Source organism: Crinia signifera, chromosome 1, assembly GCF_055691185.1.
Source record: "Crinia signifera chromosome 1, ASM5569118v1, whole genome shotgun sequence".
NCBI lineage: Eukaryota > Metazoa > Chordata > Amphibia > Anura > Myobatrachidae > Crinia > Crinia signifera.
This window is the reverse complement of record NC_139217.1, coordinates 324420647-324442934: the sequence shown is the minus strand read 5'-3', so window position 1 is coordinate 324442934 and position 22288 is coordinate 324420647. Positions and strand designations below refer to the sequence as shown.

Genomic DNA, 22288 nt, shown 5'->3' with positions numbered 1-22288 from the left:
TGCTCGGGGCGGTTGGCTGACATCGTCGCATGACAGCAGGCATCTGAAAAGAAAGTACGGACTTACTTTCCAGAACAAAGGCTGCAGAAATCATTCGATAGTCAGTGGTCATCAAATGATTTCTCTTCTGTTTGGCCACATGTGAGGGGATTTGGAATGCGGGGGGGGGTTTCCTGTTTAGTCTGAATCAGGCCCATCCCTCCTCCTCCTAACCTCTTTCACTCCTCCTATCCTGCCTACCCTACCCCTCCATCCGTTCCTACTTATCCTATTGTTTTTCGTTCGTCCACCCACCTCCTTTTAGTTGGTTAACTCTTATGATTAGGGTCCTAATTCCTCACGTACTCACCCTACCTCTTTACCTCACCTGTCCTCCTGTCCTGTTCTTCCCTTCCTCTACTTCATCTTCAGTCTCCTCGGCAATTTCGACACCTACTTCTGAACTGATGCTGATTTTAGTTCTACCAGCTATACCCCTATTTATACTGTATTTTATCAACACACCCTGTACGTTACCTTGTAATTTGTTTTTATGTTTGCTATGTACGGCGCTGCAGACACTTTGTGGCGCCTTATAAACAAACTACTACTACTACTACTAGTGTGTGCCCAGCTTTAGTGTAATATCTAATTGATTAGGTGGCATCAGCTCCAAAGGTGAAGCATACCGGCAGGTTACATTCAGAGAATACACCAGAATATGGAAAACATAAGATTTGTTGGACTTTGGTCTGTGTAATTTATATTCCAAGTCAGTGACAAGTTATCAGTGTTTGGAAAAATGAATGATGTCAGGGGTTGGCTAGAAAACATAAGGACCTGTCGGGACCATGTACCTAGCCAGCCAATGTTAGCATCTGCAGTGGCCATTAGAGCTGCTCAGCAGGGCCGGTGCTAGGCACCGGAGCGCCCCAGGCAGGGAGGGGGGCGGGCGCCCCGGCGATCAACCACTTACTTGCTCCAGGGCGGCCGCCTGCCGGGTCCAGTGGTGCGGCGCCGTGACGTTCGGGGGGGGGGGGGTGTCGCTTGCCATGTGTAGCGGCGCTGGCCACCGCGATTCTCCCCAGGGAGGGGAGGGGGTTGTCTGGCGCCGTGATGTTCCAGGGGGGAGGGCTGGCCGCCGCGACTCTCCCCAGGGAGGGTAGGGGGGGTGTCCGTCACTGTGACGTTCCGGGGGGGAGCTTGGTGGGTGATGCGGGTCGCCGGTATGTGACGCGATGCTCCCCAGGAAGGGGGGAGTGGGCAGCTTGCTATATGATGCGGCGCGGGGGGGACCAGCTCCAAACTGCCGCCTTCCAGCGGCCGGCGCCCTAGGCAAATGCCTAAGGCTGCCTAGTGGTGGCGCCAGGCCTGCTGCTCAGTCCGAGATAACATATGGTCGACCAAAGGGCTGGTGGCAGGTACCCAAAGATGATAGGTAGACATACACTGGTCGACACAGGTTTTTTGATGCGGCAATCATTTGCACTGCAAAACCAGTTTGATTTTGCAGTGTAAATGATTGCCGCTTTAAAAAAAACTGGAAATTTATTACCAAATCTCTCACTTTCTGATTTTCTCACCCAATTACATTTACCCCATGGAGTCCTGAAGCGGAACACTGTGAAATGATACACACACTCTCTCTCTCTCTCTCTTCAGAGCAAAATACCTTGAAAGCAGCCGTTGACAGTTCACTGAAACCTGTTATGTGGTCCTTCAAATTGCATACATGCCTGCACCTCCACTAGCATAAGCCTGAAATCAGATTTGAAAGCATTACCCCACAAAACTTCAAGTATAAATACGATGTACACTGCAAACCCCACCATACTGCCCCTATATGCCCTGCACTCTCATTCTCTTCCATATTGTGCATCCAACAATATATACTGCCCCTATATACACAGGTGCCGGGCGGCTCCCCGACAGTCGGGATTCCGACAGTCATTACTCCGATGTCGGAATCCCGACTGCTCCCTCGTGGGGGTCCACGACCCCCATGCAGCGTGGCACACCCGCAAGGGGCTTCATTGCGCTCCCCCCACTGTGCAGTCAGGATTCCGACGTTGGAGAAATGACTGTCGGAATCCCGACTGTCGGTGTGTCATACCACACCCATATACACAATGCACCCAATACCCTTCCATATAATGTCCCCGTTGTACAAGGTACCTCCCTCCTTCACATAGTGCTCCCACCATATACAACAGCAGCGTACCCACTCACAGATAAAAGCCAGTCTGATCTGACTTTTATCTGGGCCGGAAATGGCCAAACAGGGGGCGAGGGCTGCTATCTGCCGCCCACCACATGCAGGCTTCGCCACGCCTGCGTTCCCATGGGGACAGCAATCGTTTTTCTGGGAGCACCCACTGTTTTTTGTGGGCATGCCCATTAAACACTTGGCGCCCCCATGCTCCATCCCCCTATCCAACCACTGCCCGCTCCCCTATGTGCGGCCCTGCCCTTCACATGCGTATCGCCAAAACAACAGATGCAGAAACCACTGAACGGTCATGCAGCTTATAGTGGAGGCAAGCGGCCACTTACCAGCAGGATGGAAATGAATCAGTGCTGTAGGAAGCGTTGAGAGGATCATGGTGACCTGGAGGAGCGGTTGATGCTGAGGCTGCAGATGATGCAGGTGAGGAGGCAGATAACGGGTTCAGCTGCTTTATATACACAACACTCTGGTGTAGGGGTATGGCGCTGTGCTCACCCCTCTCACACCCTGCACAGGCCATGCCCAGACCCCACCAGCCAACTGCAGCTGGTAGCTAATGGTTTCCTCTACTCCTAGACTGGACGGGAGCTGTGCGGGAACTAGTGAGCTTACATGTCCTAATACTGGTGTATATAGTGAAGCATCATTATAGCCTGCCAATTATAGGTATACAGCATCAGTATCATTTTTTTTCCCCCATTCTTTAATTTTCTGTTAGGGTTAATAATTACTCTATAAATGGTCACTTACATATAGCCAGTGCTATTTTTCAGTAGGAACCAGCAGGAACTCAGTTCTTGAACCTCTAATAAAATATGACCTCATCAGGAACTGAAAATGTACTTTTTATAAGATAAGTTTTATTTTAAAGTCACCTGTGAGTGCCTTTGTTTCTAAATACAATATATACATCTATCTCTATCTCCCTCTCTCTATTATATATGTTTTTTTTTATTTAATTGATCCACCCCCAGACCTGGAGTTCCTGAACCCATTTTTCCAGAAAAATAGTACTGCATATAGCCATCCCCAAAACCAAGCATTTCCTATTTTTTTCAGGCATTATTGCTTTCCTCTAGAGCAGGCATGTCCAACCTGCGGCCCTCCAGCTGTTGTGAAACTACACATCCCAGCATGCCTTGCCACAGTTTTGCTATTAGGAAATGCTAAAACTATGGCAAGGCATGCTGGGATGTGTTTTTACAACAGCTGGAGGGCCACATGTTGGACATACCTGCTCTAGAACAATATTGTAGGGTCAAGACCACTTAGTTCAAGTTAATGCACAACCCCACCTAATGTGAAAAAGGAATCAAATTATTACTTCTTCTATCCAATGAGCTTTGTAAAGGATATCCTCTCTTGCTATTCATGGCTGGATTTTTTCAAGATTTCGAGTGCAGTTGTCAGGGCCCGTCCCTTGTGAGTTTCTCATTCCCATGTATTGAACAGTGTGCCAGATAGACCTTTACAACAATGGCCCTTATTCTGATTGACGCGTACTTTACCGCATACTTTCGGATCGCGTCTTTACGGCGTCTGCGCATGCGTGGAGAACGCAACGCGCATGTGCCACGCCTTGACTCCGTACCTGTTCGGGCAAATCCCGTACAAAACTGTTCACCGCAATCAGTCGGGAAATATGGGCGTATTATGGGCGTCATGCAGAATGACACATGGGCGTAGTTTCTAAGTGGGCAAAACGGGGCGGAAACATGGGCGGACACAGGGGAGTACACTTATGTTGGGGGGCGTGCATTCGGATACCACTCCGAATGCACGCGAACAAAAAGGGCAGAAATGTGCGGTGTCCAAAAGGCTACTATTGCTTTGCGGACACCACTCGTTCCTGCGGTAGGCGAACGGACCGCCTAATGACTACAAGCATTAACACCTGAACCCAATAGAATCGACTCCTTTACTCATTACTCACTAATAGGACGCTTGTCAGTGCTTTAATTGAAACCATTGCACTTCAATTGCTGTAAGGGTTAATGTGTGCAATGCATGTGTTAGGCATGCTTGTAAGGATATATTGGCATCTAATTGATTCCAATTCCAAATAAGCATTTTTGTATGAGGATAGGTAATTGAATAAGTGGGTCATGTGATGTATTGCAGAATAGACATAATAGTGGGTTGTTCGGCGTAAATACACCGCTTACGTGCGGTAGCACCGCTTGGCTCCCGTTCGGATGCGGTATTCCCGTGCATACTCTGTAATACTCTGTAATACCGTGCAGAATCGGAGTGTTTCTCCCGCACACGCATGGTTTGTATGTCGTCCGTAAACACGCCCTGTTCTTAAAGAGTGAGTCCGTCCGAATGCGGAGGACACGTGGGCGTTTCTACGGACGATGGCCGCACGCGGCAGAACACCGTGGCGTGCGGGCCGCACCGTAAGAATTCGGGAATATCCGCACCGATCAGAATAAGGGCCAATGTGAGCAGTTTGGGAGAATAAAACGTTGGTGTGGTATTATATACTGACATAGTCATAATGTTCACATTTATTATGTAGATAGTGATGGAATATTGTCATGTTAGAATGCAGACATATTGTCCCTGGTGGGCTAGTGGTGACCTCCGGGTGATGATGTTCATGTGATGGTGACTTACAGGGTAGACTTCTATGGAGCTGTTGTTCTGGTGTGTATCCAACTATTAGGAACCACCACCTTTTGATAAATCCTAATCCTGCATTTGTGCCTAACCCTCCATTTACACCATTCCTACAGTCAAACCTTAATGTTGACATTCTGACCATGTCAACATTTTAACAATGTTGATATTATAGCTATCAACAATATTAACGTCGACCTAACGACTACATCCCAAAAATGCAGTCACCCAGCAGAAGATCGCATTAGCTTATAATGTTGCAAAATGTAGGCAATTTGTACTAGATCGCATCACATACGTTTTGCAATGCAATGAGATACAATCTAGTACAAGAAGTATGTGCAGCACATACCTTTTTGAGCTGTGCAATGAGATGTGTGCGGGAGCGCGCAACTCATCGCACCCAATAATAGTACCGTGTATGGGCACCTTTAACATAATCCAACCCAAACAGTATACTTTTAATGGATTTATTTTAATATGTCAATCACGCATATAACACAATAACAAGCACACACTATGGACCAATTTAATATCCACTGTTGGAGTGTGATTTATTTTCTTTTAAACCCATTTAAAATACATTGCCCCAAAAGGCAATAGAACAAATGGTACCAATATATGAAATGAAATTAAACCAAGTACAAGTACTAGAGTCTTCTCTAACTCAATTTATTGTCTTAAATGTATCCAGTAAGAGACCTGGGATTAAAATGCAGGTGATCTGGTAGAGATATGAGGGCAGTTGTTAGACTCCAAAGTACTCTGAATGGAAGTCAGTACATTGGACTCTTCTCTTCTCCCTTCGGGTTTGTGACTTTCTCAAAATTTTTGAGAATAATGTCAAATATTTCAACCTGAAAAAGAAATGTATGTATTATTGCAAGAACAGTTGTGCAAAGAACAATTTATACTTTAGTTCTCCATCTATAGAAAATCTCCTTTATAATGCGACACTCACAGCTACAAAACTATATTAATGTGCCCCAATTCTGTGTTATCAGAATCTCTTGATAAAGATACTGTAACCTCACTGTAAAAAAAACCTTTTCTATGAAAGCAGCAGTGATCGCACTAATAAGGAAATGACTCCTGCTGCATTACTGATCAGAACTGCGTCCAAGGACACAGTATCGGATCTTCCCCGGAACCATTGGTTACCTAAATGGGGTTTGGAGAAACTGAGGCCATTGTTGCTCCCAAACGGCATCAGTGTATAAGCCACTGACACTCTGATGCCCATCTCCTTGTTACGTCAAAGGGACCCATTCGAACACATGCAGAACCTGCACTTTGCACCATGCCTAGCAGATACAAGCGGACCTGAATGAGGTCCCATATGTATAAGCAGAACTAAAGGTGGCCATACACTACTGCAATTTCTTGCAGCACTGTATGGCCATACAACCCCCTTGAGCTGCACAGGACCATCCCGAGCAGCAGGATCGCATGCTGTCCTTCTGAATGTTATGTATTCCATGCGACCCCTTCCCCACTGTCAGGAGGGGGTCCAAATCAGAGGTCAGACGTGCAGGTAGGTCCAACCTCCGATGCGCACCAGACCACGTGTCAGATTGGATGCAACGTCAAACACATGCGATATGGGCCAATTTCTCGTCCTGATCCATCGGAATCGGGTGAAATCGGGGCCTCTGGAATCCATTTTTCAGTATTTGGGAGGTCAGTCCTGTGTTATTTTGCAGTGGTATTTTTACAATGAAGCATGGGCCAAATTCAGACCTGATCTCAGGACAAATTTATTCTTAAAATGGGTAAAATCATGTGCACTGCAGTTGGGGCAAGTGTAACATGTGCAGAGAGTTAGATTTGGGTAGGGTTTTTTTGTTTCTGTGCAGGGTACTGTAAATAGCAGCTACTTGATTTTTACACTGCAATTTAGATTTCAGGTTAAACACCCCCCACTCAATCTAACTTTGCACATGTTACATCAGCCCCACCTGCAGCAGCAGTGCACATGATTTTGCCCATATTGAGAACAATTTGTCCATGATACACCTCCCACTCATTTTTAGTTTGTACAGCTACAGAGGCTTAGTTTACAAGCGCCTTGAGGCCTGTTGGAGAAAGTGCGCTATATACAGTAAATACAACTTACTTACTTACAATGCCCATTGACAATACGTGCGATGTAAAATTTAACATTTAAGAATAGTAGAGAAATCTTTTCATTATAGCTGTAAGATGGACTTGCGTAGAAATATGGCATCATGTGTTTAACATTGCTAGCTCATTCTCTCAGTAAGTGTATTCCTTTCTCAGCTAGAAAGACATTTGAACAATAGGTAGCCATTTTCTTACAGACATACTGGCTGAGCAATTATTTTAATGCGAAGAAGTTGAAACTCACATAGATATTTCTGACATCAATTAGAATTAGTCTGAGATCTACAAAGGCAGCTTCATCTTTGTCATGAACCAGAGCTCTGTAGTCCATCTGGGTTAAGCAAAAAAGAGGGCATATAAAGAACACATGAGTAGCCTGTAAGCAGAGAAAGGGATGGACAGAAACAGATCAGGGGATAAAGAGCATGAAAATGGAGGGGAAACAAATTCAGACCTGATCACAATTCACAGCTGCCAGTGTTCGGTTAAACCTCCTCCCCGCTAGAGTGAAATCCCGCCTTGTGAATCAATGTGCACGCAATGCGAATGGTTGTGTATGGCTACACATACATTCACAACTTAGCGAATAAGTCCAAAACTCATCATAAAAGGCTGACCATCATAGGCGTGCGCACATAGAGTGTTATGGGTGCAAAGGCACCCCCTAATGCTGTGCCCGCCCTTATAAACACCTCCCTGCCGCTATCAACCAGAAATACCTTTTTACAAAGACTTTTGCTTTTTAGAACTGTATTCTATTAAAAGAAGAGCCCATCATTCAATTATGTGTGTTTTGCATTGTTAATTGTACTAGACCAGTGGTTCCCAACCTTTTTTCTCTCCCGTACCCCTTGATTAGGCTTTTCATTGATAAGTCCCCCCTCCTCTCATTTTGAAATATGGACAGTACTTAGCGGTATGCGGATCCTTATGCATGTCCTTATATTTAGGAGGAGCGAAGGAGTAGTATACAGCAAGGAATCATGCCCTCCTGTGTCTAGATTCTGGTTGTGTATTATCTCCAGGATTCCCGCTAACACCGGTATGATTAATGCCGCTGCTTCCTCCACCTGTGTCAGTGCTGGGCAGATGACTGCTGATGTCTGAGGGCAGCATGGGAAGCTCCCAGTGGATTGCTGGTCAGGCATATGGCAATGGGTCTTCTTCAGCCATCAAAAGACCTTTTCATCGTCCGCCATTACCAATATTATTTTCAAGTACCCCCAACTGGTCTGCAGAGTACCCCCAGGGGTACTAGTACCCCAGGTTGGGATCCACTGTACTAGACCATTGTCATATCACTACATGTATGTTTATGACTTTATTTGCATGAACTGTTACAGAAAGTAATAAGAAGATTAATAACTGACTGAAATAGGCAGGAGATTATGTTGTGGCTGAGAGACTTTTATATTGTAGTGAGTGCCAATAGATGATGGTAGACACGCCTGATTGGTGGTGTTAGACGCACCCAATGGGTGTTGTTAGACATGCACAATAGGTGGTGCACCCCCTAATAAAATGTGCTGCGCACGCCTATGCTGACCATCGAATGTTTTTTACACTGGGCAGGCGCCATTTAGCCCCAGGCTTTCTCGGTGCAATGGATAAGGGCATATCCGCCCTGGAGCTACTTTATTGCCCTGACACTCGCAGCGTTTTGCTCCCAGCATCTTCACCCCCAGATGCCTACTTCCTGTCATTCACCTTGGGAACGGCATGCAAATAGAAAAAGTTGCAGGACTTCATCGCAGCATGGCCTTGCGCATGCGTCCTATCGGCCATATGCATGAGCAGTGTATAAATATTCGCCTACTGGTCAAATTGGCAGCTGTGAGATCAGGTCTAAATCGGGCCATAAGTGTCATATAATGAGAATAGAAGATAAACAGTATGATAGTAGTGCAGATAATAAAACTTTCTCACCACATGTGTCTCTTTCGAAGCTTTAGCAACTGCTTCTCCCCTTTCTGTGAAGTACCTAATAACACACAACCGTGTCACACACCATCACCAGAGAAGCACTACACAAATCAGTGTGACCCAAACAGAAAAGTAATAATGCTTGGAAACATGAAATACACACAAATGTGTGGCACAATAGGGGAAGTTTACCAAGATGAGAGTTCTATTTCAAATGGGTTGTTGCTATGGGCAACCAATCAAATACTATCTATTATCTTCTAGAAGGTGCTAAATAAATAAGTAGATTCTGATTGGTTGCCCATAGCAAAATCCCATCTGAAAGAGAACCAATGTATTGAAGCAAGGGTTAGACCATGAAATGTGACATAAGGTATTACGGGGCCCGTTTCAAATCTAATCGACGGCTGGGATGTGCCATTTTACCATGCCACCAATGTCGCACGCGGTGCACAGGAAAGCTTGCAGTGCCCAGTGGCACATCTCATTCCATGAGAGTACTGACCATAAACTTAGCCCACAGATACATTCTGATAATGGCAATTGCATAATGATGAAGCCATAAGAATACTAGCAAATGGGAAATCCTCCTAATTGGGTAACTAGAAGATTGGGAACTGGGAACACTGCTCCTTACTTGAAGATGCTGGTCTGAGAGGTCTCCACTTTCGTTTTTAAGGCTGTTACACGTTCTAATACTTTCTCCTGATTTATAAGGAAAGAGAAAAAATATATATAAAACTGTGCTTAAAGAACTTCTGTTCATTATTTGTTTCCTTATGTTTGTATCTCTTGATATACTGTATATTGAAGAAAACCCTAAAGATCCTATGTAGTTGTGCAATATAGTGGAATTATGGTGGTTTTCCTTTGTTAAAGTAATTAACCAATCCGGCAACGCTGTAAGGTATTTAAACCATGCCGTTAGTGACTAGGCCACACCCCCTGACAAAGTCCATACTGAGTAAACATGTTGGGCGTGTGTAGAGGACAACGGGGTGACGTTGCCTTATGAGACTCCCAGTGTATGAAAGCCAATTTTGCCTGAGTGCGGCCATGAGACTGGCTGATCCCATTGATTTTAGATGTATGTATGTTGGTGCTATTAAAAGTGTTGATTTTATACACAAATTAACAAGTCTGGCACTCCAATTTCAAATAGTGTTGGCGGGCGTCCGCTCGCAGAAACAGCAAACAGAACAGCAAACAGAAAGGAGAGCAGCACTCCATCCACATAGCTTTTAAAAGTTTAATACTCCACAGCTCCCAGCCTGATGACAATGCGCAAGCATTGAAACGTTGCTGTATAGAGGATTAAACTTTTAAAAGCTATTTGGATGGAGTGCTGCTCTTCTTTCTGATATGTGTGTGTATAAATATATATACACACACACACATATACACAAAACCAAAATATTCCAAAAATTTTCCTGCACTGATACCCCAAAGTTATTTCCATCCTCATTTACCTGCACTGATACCCCAAAGTCATTTCCATCCTCAATTCTTGGAATTAGATGATGGATCCATGTGATAATCTACGAGAAAGAATTAGAGAATTGGTGACATGCTGCGGTCCGTGCCACTCCGATGACAATGGCACACTTAGGTCACTTCTATCAGTCTCACCACAGCGAGCCCTTCTCTTAAAGTTCTTATCTCAGGTTGGACGATGTTCTGTAATTTCTGCAGCTTCTCATTCTCCTTCAAAAATCCACATTTAGGAACTGTGAAATCCAGAAGCAGGTGTGATTATCCATGCTAAAAATCAATATTTGAAATGTACAAGTGAGATTAGTCACCTTTCTTTTCTTCTTTGTCTGTTTCCATTTTGGAGTCCTGAGAAAGCAAAATAAAACATTACTTCGTGATGCATCTTATAAAATGCAAAAAAACAACACCACCCTGACAGTTTCAGGTTCAATACAATCGCATACGTTACATTCATATCTGGATCAAACTAATTTTTCAAAGACACAAATGTATTTAAGAGATTCCATTGTCACCCTTATTATTTGCTACTATTTACTCAAACAACATGAACATGCTCCAGCATTCAAATACTTTCCTTTTAACACTCCCCCCCTCCCACCCCAGCGTGCCTCTCCACCACCACGGAAATCTGCAGTCTTGTCTTTCTCTCCTGTCCCATGACTCTCACCTCAGACTCAGGAGTTGGAGGGTCGGGAATGGGAATGTTCAGCTCAGAATGAAGTGTTGTCAGGTCCTTGACAGTAAAGAGATCACTCTGTAAAGGAAAACATGGTTCCATTTACAACAAAAGGTGCAATCAAGATGCTTGTGCACTGTATGAGAAACTTACATGTCTTAATGGCTTTACAATTATGAATTGTCAATTGCTTTTTAAATAAGCATTAATTTGTATTGTTACACTTATGTAGACACCCATCTATAACTACCATTACCACATATAAAATGATTTTTCTTACTGAGATACCTCATTACTAAGTGGCAGTGTTTAAAGTACAGGGAACATTCAAAACACAATGTAAATTGTGGAATTTTGTGTTAGTCAGCCTCACAGATAGCATCATCTCTCTCTCTCTCTATATCTATATATCTATATATATATATATATCTATATCTATATCTATATCTATATATATATATATATATATATATATATATATATATATATATATATATATATATATATATTTTGTGTCAGTTTGTCTCCGAAACACTGCCATCTGTTGGCACTGAGTGAAATTATATCTCTTACTCACACATGCACAAAACAGAAGTTAGCAGACTAGCTTTTGCTTCGAGCGTGCTTACTAGCATAGGCAAATCTAAGGGGTGGTCCGGGGGTGCACCGGGCCACCCATTAGACATACCGCCTTATCTATAAAGTGCTTACAGCTGGGCAGAGAGCTGTGCGCTGCCCGGCTGTCACACTCAGAGCAGGACAGCCTGAGGTCGGCGCCGCAGCTATTTTGAAATTTCGCGCTGCCTCGAGTCAGGTCCGGCCACCTGTACCACTCCTAATTGGCTGCTGGATCGCAAGCTTCTATTGGCTCGCAAAGCAGCGCAAAGCAGCGCGAAATGTCAAAATAGCAGCGGCTATTGGCTCGCAAAGCAGCGTGAAATGTCAAAATAGCAGCGGCGCGGCTCCTCCTCCGCAGTGCAGGACCGGAGAATGCACCGGGTGGGGAGAGCAGGGCCTGATGAGCCTAGTCTGGTCCAGCAGATAGCCCTCCCCCACCTGTCCAGTGTGTGATTCCCTACCCTCACTCAAGCCCTGCTCCATACCCCAGCGCAACTCCTCCCTAGTGCAGCGCCGCACTGAGGCCTCCCGCAGTGACCTGGAGAGGGAGGCCGAAGGGCCAGACGGGGACAGGGACCAGAAGGAGCAGTAGGATGAGGACAGGGCTGGGGACAAGAAGGCCAGGCTTCCCCTCATGAAGGAGGTGCTGCTGCTGGGGCTCAAGGACAGGGAGGACATCCTTCTGGAATGACAATCTCAGCTGGCCTACACGGCTTTCTGATTCCCTTACCTCCTTCAAGCGCTCCCTCAAAACCCACTTTTTTCGACTAGCCTATCCCTCCTCCTAACCTCTTTTGATCCTCCTATCCTGCCTCCATTCCCCTCCGTTCCTACTTATCCTGTTGTTTTTCGTTCGTCCACCCACCTATTTTTAGTATGTTAACTCTTATGAGTAGGGTCCTCCTTCCTCACGTACTCACCCTACCTCTTTACCTCACCTGTCCTCCTGTCCTGTTCTTCCCTTCCTCCACTTCATCTTCAGTCTCCTCGACAATTTTGACACCTACTTCTGAACTGAAGCTGATTTTATTTCTACCAGCTATACCCCTATTTATACTGTATTTTTCAACACACCCTGTACGTTACCTTGTCATTTGTTTTTTGTTTGCTATGTACGGCGCTGCGGACACTTTGCGGCGCCTTATAAATAAACGTACTACTACTACTACTACTACTACTACTACTAGTAGGCATTACAGCTTGCAGAATAATGTGTAACGGACATTATGGAGTGCATTATAATGTGTAACAGGCATTACGGCATTTGCTATAATGGGCATTACAATGTGTGGTATAAGGTGTAATGCCACGCCCCCTTTTGTGGGGCCATGCACAGTTTTTGCAGCGCAGCTTCGCCGAGCAAGGGTACATGCGTCATTGTTAGTTGGTTCTGTGACCACCCATTATCATATTTCTAGATTCGCCTATGCTTACTAGTTAGATAAGATCCAAAACTGAGGTATTATTTACCCTGACTTTCATAAATGTTGCTAGTTAACGTAAACTGCCATAAATTGTAGAATATTACAATTGAGAAAAGGTACAGCAGTAGGACTATTTTGTATGACTGGTATGCCTGGGTTTTCACATAATGGGGGTTATTCTAGTTCACTCTTTCTAACAAAATCCTTCTTAGATGGACAAAACCATGTGCACTGCAGGGGGGGCAGATGTAAAATGTGCAGAGAGAATTAGATTTGGGTTAGTTACTTTGTTTCTGTGCAGGGTAAATACTGGCTGCTTTATTTTTAGGCTGCAATATAGATCTCACTTTGAAGTAAAACCCCACCCAAATCTAATTCTATCTGCACATGTTACATCTGCCCCCCTGCAGTGCACATGGTTTTGTCCATCTAAGAAGGATTTTGTCAGAAAGAGTGAACTAGAATAACCCCCAATGTGACTGGTGGCTTGCCCATACCCAAATCACTACATAAAGCCTAAAGGCACAACCTTCCTTTCCACAAAATACAATGATATCTAACACACATATCTTAATGACCTTGAGAAGTTTATCCAGGTATTGAATCTTCTCCGGGATAAATTCAGACAGGAAGCGCTGGGCCTGTAGAGAGATTTGCAGTGTAAAACATAATGTAATTACTATAGGTATGGCAATAGCATCAATGCATGAATACACAAGGTGCGTAACAAAGTTTGTGACTGCTCTATATAGAAAGGTATGTGTTTGTTGCTGTTCTATAAAGTCATGGCAAATTAACACAGTATTTACTTGTATTTGTTTCTTTTTCAGTAGCAATGACTGCAGTATCATTATTGCTACTTTTATCAATGCAGTGGTTTTGGTCATAAACATGTGCTTAATGGAATAAAAATCTGTTTAGGGAGCTATATCAAGTAAAAGACATGGATGGAGTGTTGCATAAGGTCTGTAGGCTGAGGAAGCCCAGAGCTGGACCAAAGTGTTGGGCTGCTTCCACAAGATATTGGGGTATAGATATTGGGGTAAATTCAATGCCCTGTTGGCAAGCTTTGACGGTGAGCAGTGCAGATAGCTTGCCGTCAGTATTAACTCGCCGTTTCCACCTCCCTTGTTCTTTTCAACGAGTTGGAAGCAGATATCGTGAGCAGCCGGCAAGGGGGCATTGAATACAGCCCATAAAGTGAGTTGTGTGTTGTAATGAACATGGTGTAATGCACATGCCTTAAAAGCTCTGCAGAAAGTACATGAGGTAAATAAATGCAGAGATGTTCTGTGATGACTGAAAGTTAAGCTGTATACACAATGTTAGATATTTAGGGCCTGATTCATGTTGACACACTAAACCGCATACATTAGCAGCTTACCGAGTGGTCAGATGCCGCTCCCCAGCCGTGCAAACTCATGCCCCCTTAACCATGCGAGCGGCCACATTGGCATGCAAATGGATGTGTACGCTCACACAGCCATTCACATGTGACTATATGGGTGAAAAATCATTTGATGGTCGGTGAATAATTGTGCCACCTGTTTGCAAAAACAAGTCAGCCTAGACTGATTTTTATTTGCGAAAGCCTGGACGCAGATGCAGCAAGCTGCTGACATCCTGTGACGTCAGCTGCCCAACCCAAAAAGGCTTTGGAAAGCCTGCTTCACATGTTCAGCCCTCTTCTGGGCACACTCACCGTTTTTGTGGGAACGCCCAGGAAACGCTGGGCATCCCCATGCTCCAGCCCTCAGCAAGCCGCCTGTGTGCACCACTGTGTGCAAACATCACGGCCAGTGTATTACTCAATGAAGGCGTTTGCACTGTGGGTCTGCACAGGTGCAACATCGGACCCTGCTGCGAATTCGGCTCTTCACAAGCCAAAATTAATGACCCCCTTAATTAGTCAAAAGGTTCCACTGGAAATTGGAGTGTTATTTGGAAAGCAAGTCTTGTTCATTTTCTGCTTGCACCCCATAGAGAGGCAAGCAAACCCAGCCTGGTGCACCTCCTATAACTGCTGCACTGAGCGAACCGAAATGTAACATGGCAGTTAGCAGCTGACTTGCTGGTTGTTTATTCCTCACCATTTTATCCCTTTTTTAAGCTTAAAAACCATCAGACCCTGAGTGATTTTAATAGTTTGTCTTTATTAAGCTTATTCTTATAGTCCCTACACACATAACGATGGGTGTAGGGCTTCCTAGCTATGCTAGGTCGGGCAGTGCTGTGCCGCTGTTGCTCAGCACACAGAGCGGACAGCCCACACACAGAGCGAGCTGTCAGCGATGTGCACTGAGAAAGCCCTCAATGCCAGCGTTCTCCAGTGGAGAACACTGGTGACCAGCAAGATTGATGGACACTGTTCATCAATCTCGACCAGCGACAGCAACGCGTGGGGACACGCATTGCTGTTGCTATAGCCGCTACACACACAACGATGTAGGGGAATTTTCTAAGCCGCGTTGTCAAACTAAGCAAAGTCGCTTAGAAAATGCCTTCATATCGGCATGTGTGTAGGCCCTATTAGACATCAATAATAGTATATATCTAAAATGACCAGAAACGGAAACCAAAATCTGATCAAGAACATACCAAAATCTAGTTGGTCATTAGCTGTTCTTGTCTGACGGCAATACATGGATGTCATTTAATATATTATTTCACATACACAAGATGGCATATGTGGCCAAATGGTATAAAGCCACTATGGGAACTGCTTTAAATGTAAGCAATCCTTTTATGTGATCCTTAAAGACTAGTGTACAGTAGCAGAGTTATAGGGACAGACAAAACAACTAACTAGCAGAAAAATACAACATGAGAGATAGGGCCAGATGTACTACGCTTCAAAAGTGATAAAATGGAGAGTGATAAACAGCCAGCCAATCAGCTCCTACTGTCATGTCAGAGGCTGGGTTTGAAAAATGTCAGGCAGGAACTGATTGGCTGGTTGTTTATCACTCTCCATTTTATCACTTTTTAAGCTTAGTACATCTGGCCCTTAAGCTTCCTAAACATCTACTTAAGCTAGGTACACAGGTGTTCATTGATTCTAAAGTTGCAATTTTACTATAGATTACACTTGCAATCAGAAGGTGTGGATATGTGGATACACACCTTTACCTACGATCCATGAAACTCATCTGTCATCTATTTGTTGAAAATAGACTCCATGCACTAGGCCTACTTCATATTTGTGCAACACGGCCAATGTTCATACACCAGTGCGATTATTAGCAGGCTGCCCATGTGCTGCGATCGTAATGTGCATTCTCCAGGGCGACGCTGCAATCTTTTTTGTAATGAAGATCACATCATAAAGTGATTGATCGATGTAAAACTGGAAGGTTACAGGAAGTGTTTGTGAAAATACAGGCATGTCATGGCCGTTTTTGTGGCATGTACTTGCCACCAGCTGAGAGCTCGTGCACGCTAAAACACGGAGCTACCGCCAGTCTGCTTAGCCACAGACCAATCCTTAGCTTCTATGTCCTGAATTTTTACATGTAAATCACAAATATGTATGTAACTGTGAATGAGTTTGCGATTAGTCTCGTGGGAATCTATTTTAATTCTTGGGCAGCAGTTTGCTAACATTAGCAATTTTATAAGCCTGAAGAATTGTAATCGTGCACAAACATGAATTAGGCCCATCGTTGGCGGAGCATTGACAGAAGCAATGGACAGAATGGTGGAAAGCGCATGCACACTTCAAATTTGGCCAAAACTACCTCTGCAACTGATGAATTCTAGGAAGCCCATAAAAAAATTATCTTAGATGCGATCCGTTTTCTTCTGAGAAAACAGATCGCATTAAGAGATGTCAAGAATGGGGTGAGAATCTAAATAACTTTCTGATACTTGCAGTAAACAGGAACAATGGCTCAAACTCTATGTTGTACGCAAGCCTGAAGGTTACCGTACAACACAAATAGGGGGTGATTCTAGATTCTGCAGCGCTGCAGGGATATTCGCTGTGTAGAAGGGGGTGGGCATTCCGACAGATTGCGTTACATGGCTCGCAAAGCAGCCGACTACCGTTGCTTTATAAGCCAACCAGAATCAGGGCGCATAATTGAAATACTGAATGTATTGCACATATGTAAGTCTCCACCAACAATATTGCTCTCAGTGCTCCCAACCTGCAGCAAAATTGACATGCTGTGGCTGTTGGGGGGGGGGGGGGCCCAGGGCTGGCTACTGGGCAGTTCTATTACGACGGTATTTTTTGTCCCTTTTTTTGTCCCTCATTTAGGAGAGGTGTTGATGCCAGGGTCTGTGTCCACTGTCTGAATAATAGAGATTTCCTGGCTCCGGCAGAGAAGTTCCATCGCCCAACTTGAGATGTATTCAGATGGGTGAAGGTGATACGGTGTTGCGTTTTCAGAGCAGGACTCGGCCTGAAATGCTGGATGAAGGAGTCTTTTTTTTCTTTGGGCAACTCCTGTGCCATTAGCATAATTTTGCATTAGCGGCTGCAACAAGCATCACAGCTGCTACGGCTTACCTTACACCAGTGGTGGGGAACCTCAGGCGCGGGGGCCATATGCGGCCCCTGTAGCCGGTCTTAATGGCCCGCCCGGCGGCTTTGCCGGGAGTCAAGTACAGGGGAATTCTCGTGAGCGGTTGGTAGTTTTCTCGAGATTCCTCTTAATCAACAGCAGCTGGAGATTGTCAATTCTATTCAGCTGCAGAAACCGGAGCGGGGGACGGCTGCAGCAGGACAATTTGTAAGGGAAATTTTTACATATGGCCCTTGAAGGATTTTTTCCCCCATACAAACGGCCCTTGGCACAAAAAGGGTTCCTAACCCCTGCCTTACACCAATAAATCAGGCCCAATATATCAGCATTGGTGCTCTACTCACAGCATGCATTGACAGTCACAGTGATAAATGTACAGTATCTTTACCCAACATGATGGGGTTCAGCTCATCAAAAAGAGAAAATACGATTTTTTTTTTTATCTTACCTGATTGTAAAGATTTGCTGAGAATCCATCCACCTATTTGACAGAAATAAAAATGTTATTGTGTGAGAGCAACTATGTAACTAAGAATACATTTTGCATAAAAAGGATAATACAAACGGCTAATAACAGTACTACTATACTACTACTACTACTACTAATAATAATAATCAGAAGTGCCACCAGGTGATGCACAACTTTTACTTTCAAATCATGCATTTACTATACAATGTTGTTATTGATATATACTGTATATCTATCTCTGGGGGTTACTCAGACCTGATCGCAGATGAGCAATGGAGTCCTGCTATGGAAAGCCTCCCCCCCCCCCCCCACGGGAAAATCACTCTTGGACAGGAGAAAATCGCTCAGTGTGTATGCACTGTGAGATTTTCAGCCCAGCGATTTTCCCCATCATCGCTCTGCATACACGCTGGGCAAAAACGCTCAGTATGTATGTAGCTTTACTCTTTCAGTCTGGAGGAAACTACTTTGATCATTTCAATATGGACACTGTTCATTTACTACTAACCAGTGCTTTATATTATTTATAACATTTGCATATGTTGTTATGTGTGGCAAGTTACATAGCAGGCAGGTAATAAAGCAGAATAGCTTATGGCATATCACAGCACTAGGATTGGAAGGTAGCTCTGAGCAGCTGTAGAGATGGCACAGGATGCTCCTGGGGGCAGTACAGGCAATGATAGCCAGAAGTAAGGGACAGAAATGGCACCATCTACATAGCCCTTGGCACTGTGTGGCAGCACCATTCGCAGACCCCTACTTACAATCTGAATCCTTACTTCAAATGGATCTCTTGCACTTGGAATAGGGTTTACGTAAGCTTGCACTGTTTCCCAGGAGCATGGGTCAGGGTAATGCAATCGCATAGATATAGCCAATTCTGAATACCGGTAATGATCAGCATTTATGTCTGCAATGTGTCTGCATACGTGTCCCACTTTCATGCAACTCTGATTTATACTTATTATACTGTCTGTGCACGTACTGGATCAGCTGCTGAGTGCCCTGGAAACTATGCAAGTAGTATAAATAGACAGTGGCACAGCTACAAATGCAGATCTGTGCCAGGCTCCATGTAAATACAGGCCAGCACATACGATTGGATCACTGTAATTTATTTCTGCAGGGCCCTGGATTCAGGAAACCCCCTAAAACCACTCAAATAACTTTTGCCGGAAATCACCCAAGGAGCTATATCTATGTAATTGCAGCACTGTAAATAATGTACTGTACATTAAGGCCTGATTCAGAGATAGACTCTAATGCAGCTGCAAGTGCGGTGTTCTCTGCAACGCAGCTGCTGATATTAACAAGTGAAGCTACCGGAACGCATTCACAATTGCATATGTTTATGAAGCCTATGCGCGAGAATGGGAATCATTAACTGCTCAAGGCATTCTATAGCTACACAAACTTGACGTGCCAGTAGTCACACAGGCACCATGTTTTTGTACGCTAGCGCTCTCAGATGACCGTCAGACACACACCATGACACATCTGCGTTTTAACAACCACTCACCGCTAACACCATGTTGACACCCTTAACCCCTTCAGTGGTGACGTTTTTTAGGTAGTGCTCCCCACTGGGTGAGTTTTTTGGGGGGAGAGTGCTCCCTAAAAAAAAAAACCACCACTGTCTCTCCCGGAGCACTACATCAGCAGCTGTCTGGCCCTGCCCCCAGCAACCCGGTTGTGTGCGGCGTGACGTTACACGGTCACGCCGCACACAGCCGGGGGAAGGAGGCAGGGCTGGGCAGCAGCCGAAGGTGAGCACTGATTTCAGCAGGGTAACAACACTAACAAATAGGGGTTATAGTTTAATATCCCTTAAGCATTCTCTTTCTGGATCAGTTTTTTTTTCAATAGGCCATATGTCATGTGTCCTGCGGTGTAACGTCACATATAATTAATTGGACCTTTTGATTAGCAAGTGTATGTGTGGACTAATGTTATTAATGTTTAGATGGCTAGTCTCCACTTTAAGTCTTGGGTTTGTTTTACTGCATTTTCAATGCTAACCATGGTTCTGTGTTTCACAGGCCTTTAGTCCCAATATTGCAATGTCAGTCTGCAGTCACGTAAAAGATGCATACATAAACCTTTACATGAATTTACTAGTGCTTATTAAATATACTATGGGGTACATTTATCAAAACTATGACTATGGGCCAATGTCAGCATAAATTGTGAATGAGAGAAAATGCAGTGGACCAATAGCAGAAAGCTGCTACCCAGACATAAAGAAAAACGGCCCTTGCTAAATTGTGTATGCATCACAAGTATCACTGTATTCACAGATCTGTTTGCCAAAACCGAACCATCAAACTTTTTTTAATCTGCGCCAGTCTACGACTTCCACTAATCAGTTTAAGAGTCAGATTGGAAATAATCATCATTGATGTCACAGACCTGGGTGCAATATTAAATCCCTGAATCACTGTGCAACATGCAATCCTAACACCCCAAGCTATTAATGAGCAACCGCAGGAACAGCGGTTCTGGAAGGAGCAATATGCTCATTGAATCAGCCAGACCGTACTGCACTGCAGCCAGTTTCGGGAGAGATCCAGGGGAACACTCTGCACAACCAGCTATGCAATGTGTAAAACACTGGCTGCAATGCGCTACTTTACCTGCGGGATAAATCAGGCAGCATCGCCTTCCCCAGAAACCTATGAGGGATGTCGCTGCTGGTGGGAATGGTGGGATCACAGCAGGTGTCTCTGCAGACACCTGCGGACACCTGCCTTCTGCGGACGCTCCTTCATACATTCCGGGGTATGGCTCGAATGGTCAACACTCAAAAGGATGGCCACTAATGGTTGGCAGGCAATAGGTCGATTCAAAGACACACACACATGCACACACAAAAAAAGTCGACATGCATTAGGACAACATGATCTAAAAGGTTGACAGAAGGAACATGTTGACATGGAAGAGGTTGATATGAAATGGTCCATTCGACTGCATCCCACATTCGGGGGAGACAATGATTGCAGCTAAATACCCAAAAAAGAGGTGAATTAGCCACCCCTAATTGCTTACAATTTACAGTGGGGTGGGCACCTGGAAGAGCCATTCTCAGTAGAGGTGAGCAGTGTGCCAGCCCGGCGGAGGGCGGGATGCGGTAGAGGTGGGTCTTCACACTGCTCTGAGCTTAGCAGCGCGTCTGCTCTTCCAGCTGCATCCCGTCCCTGCCGCTCTCAGCATTGGGTCGACATGATCTTAGGTTGGCACCTCGTTTTCAACCCTGAGCGCTTGCTGGATTGATGAGAAGGGTCCCACGATCCGGGTCAGACAATTTACACCACCTGCCGACCCGGGATTTTGCAAAAAACCAGGTCTGCAGGGCTGGTGTATAAAAGGGGTATAATTTGATTGAGCAGCTCTCACACTGTTTTTATGTCTGCAATGTACCCAACCCAAGAATAATTGTAAAGTACGCAATCATTTATAGGTTCAAAGCTTTGTACATTTTCAAGATTTAAAGATACTGCTGGGCCTGACCAGAAGTAGAAGTAGATCCGCTTATGAGGATCTTTCCCATAGAAATATAACTTCAAAGTGATAAATATTTTCCAAAACTGATTACATAAACAAGAACAATCTCTCCCACCCATTTTATACATTGTTGCAGACATCTGTGAAATACATTTACCTTTTCCTTGTTGGCAGGACTAATCTTCAGAGTGCATGCTTTAGCCATCTCTTTAGGTTTTATAGCGTCTCTTGCCGGTTTTCTTTATCTCCAACTCTGAATCCTGAACTAACCCTCTGCCTGTTTGTCCCTTTTGTGCTTAACTCTTTACCTCTCCCGTCACCGTGTAGTCTCTGTGTATCTCCCGTCTCTCTGTGACTTCCTCCCTCTGACTCGGTTACTTTCAGTTTCTCTTCAGATTATTACTGCTGTGGTTTCCGAGAAGGGAGGAGGGGGGGGGGGGGGGGGGTGGGGGGGGGTGGGGAGTAACTAGTGTAGAAAAGGGAATTTCTAGCTCTAAACAGGGAGAGATCATTGTACTGTCTTCTATACAATGGAACTGATGCAGAGCGAGTACTATGCTAGATGGTGTAGGCTGTAGCGTGTATATCATACCCTCCAACATGACCCATCCCATTAGGTACAAAATGCTCTGTTCCTGGACTTCCCTGCCAGTGACAGTTACAGATGTGAACCTACAGCACAGTCCAATATTCAAAGAG

The 22288-nt window shown here is 44.7% G+C and overlaps 1 protein-coding gene across 1 annotated transcript; it reads right to left on the bottom strand.

The window, feature by feature from the left end:
• Positions 1–5484: 5484 nt before the first annotated feature.
• On the bottom strand, positions 5485–21987 carry PSME2 (proteasome activator subunit 2). The gene is made up of 11 exons (XM_083188084.1): positions 21747–21987; positions 18065–18097; positions 13666–13728; positions 11037–11123; positions 10678–10714; positions 10505–10602; positions 10345–10413; positions 9513–9580; positions 8879–8933; positions 7197–7283; positions 5485–5685 (listed from the first exon to the last, which is right to left on the bottom strand). Exons 1-11 carry the CDS (start codon positions 21792–21794, stop codon positions 5605–5607), a joined length of 726 nt encoding a protein of 241 aa, XP_083044210.1. The 5' UTR covers positions 21795–21987; the 3' UTR covers positions 5485–5604.
• Between the last annotated feature and the right edge of the window lie 301 nt (positions 21988–22288).

Coding starts and splice junctions, on each gene's coding strand:
- PSME2 (XM_083188084.1), bottom strand. CDS start 21,794: ATGGCTAAAGCATGCACTCTGAAGATTAGTCCTGCCAACAAGGAAAAG. Junction 13,729..18,064: donor CAGCAAATCTTTACAATCAG/GTAAGATAAAAA, acceptor ATCTCTCTACAG/GCCCAGCGCTTCCTGTCTGA. Junction 9,581..10,344: donor ACTTTGGGGTATCAGTGCAG/GTAAATGAGGAT, acceptor CTTATAAATCAG/GAGAAAGTATTAGAACGTGT.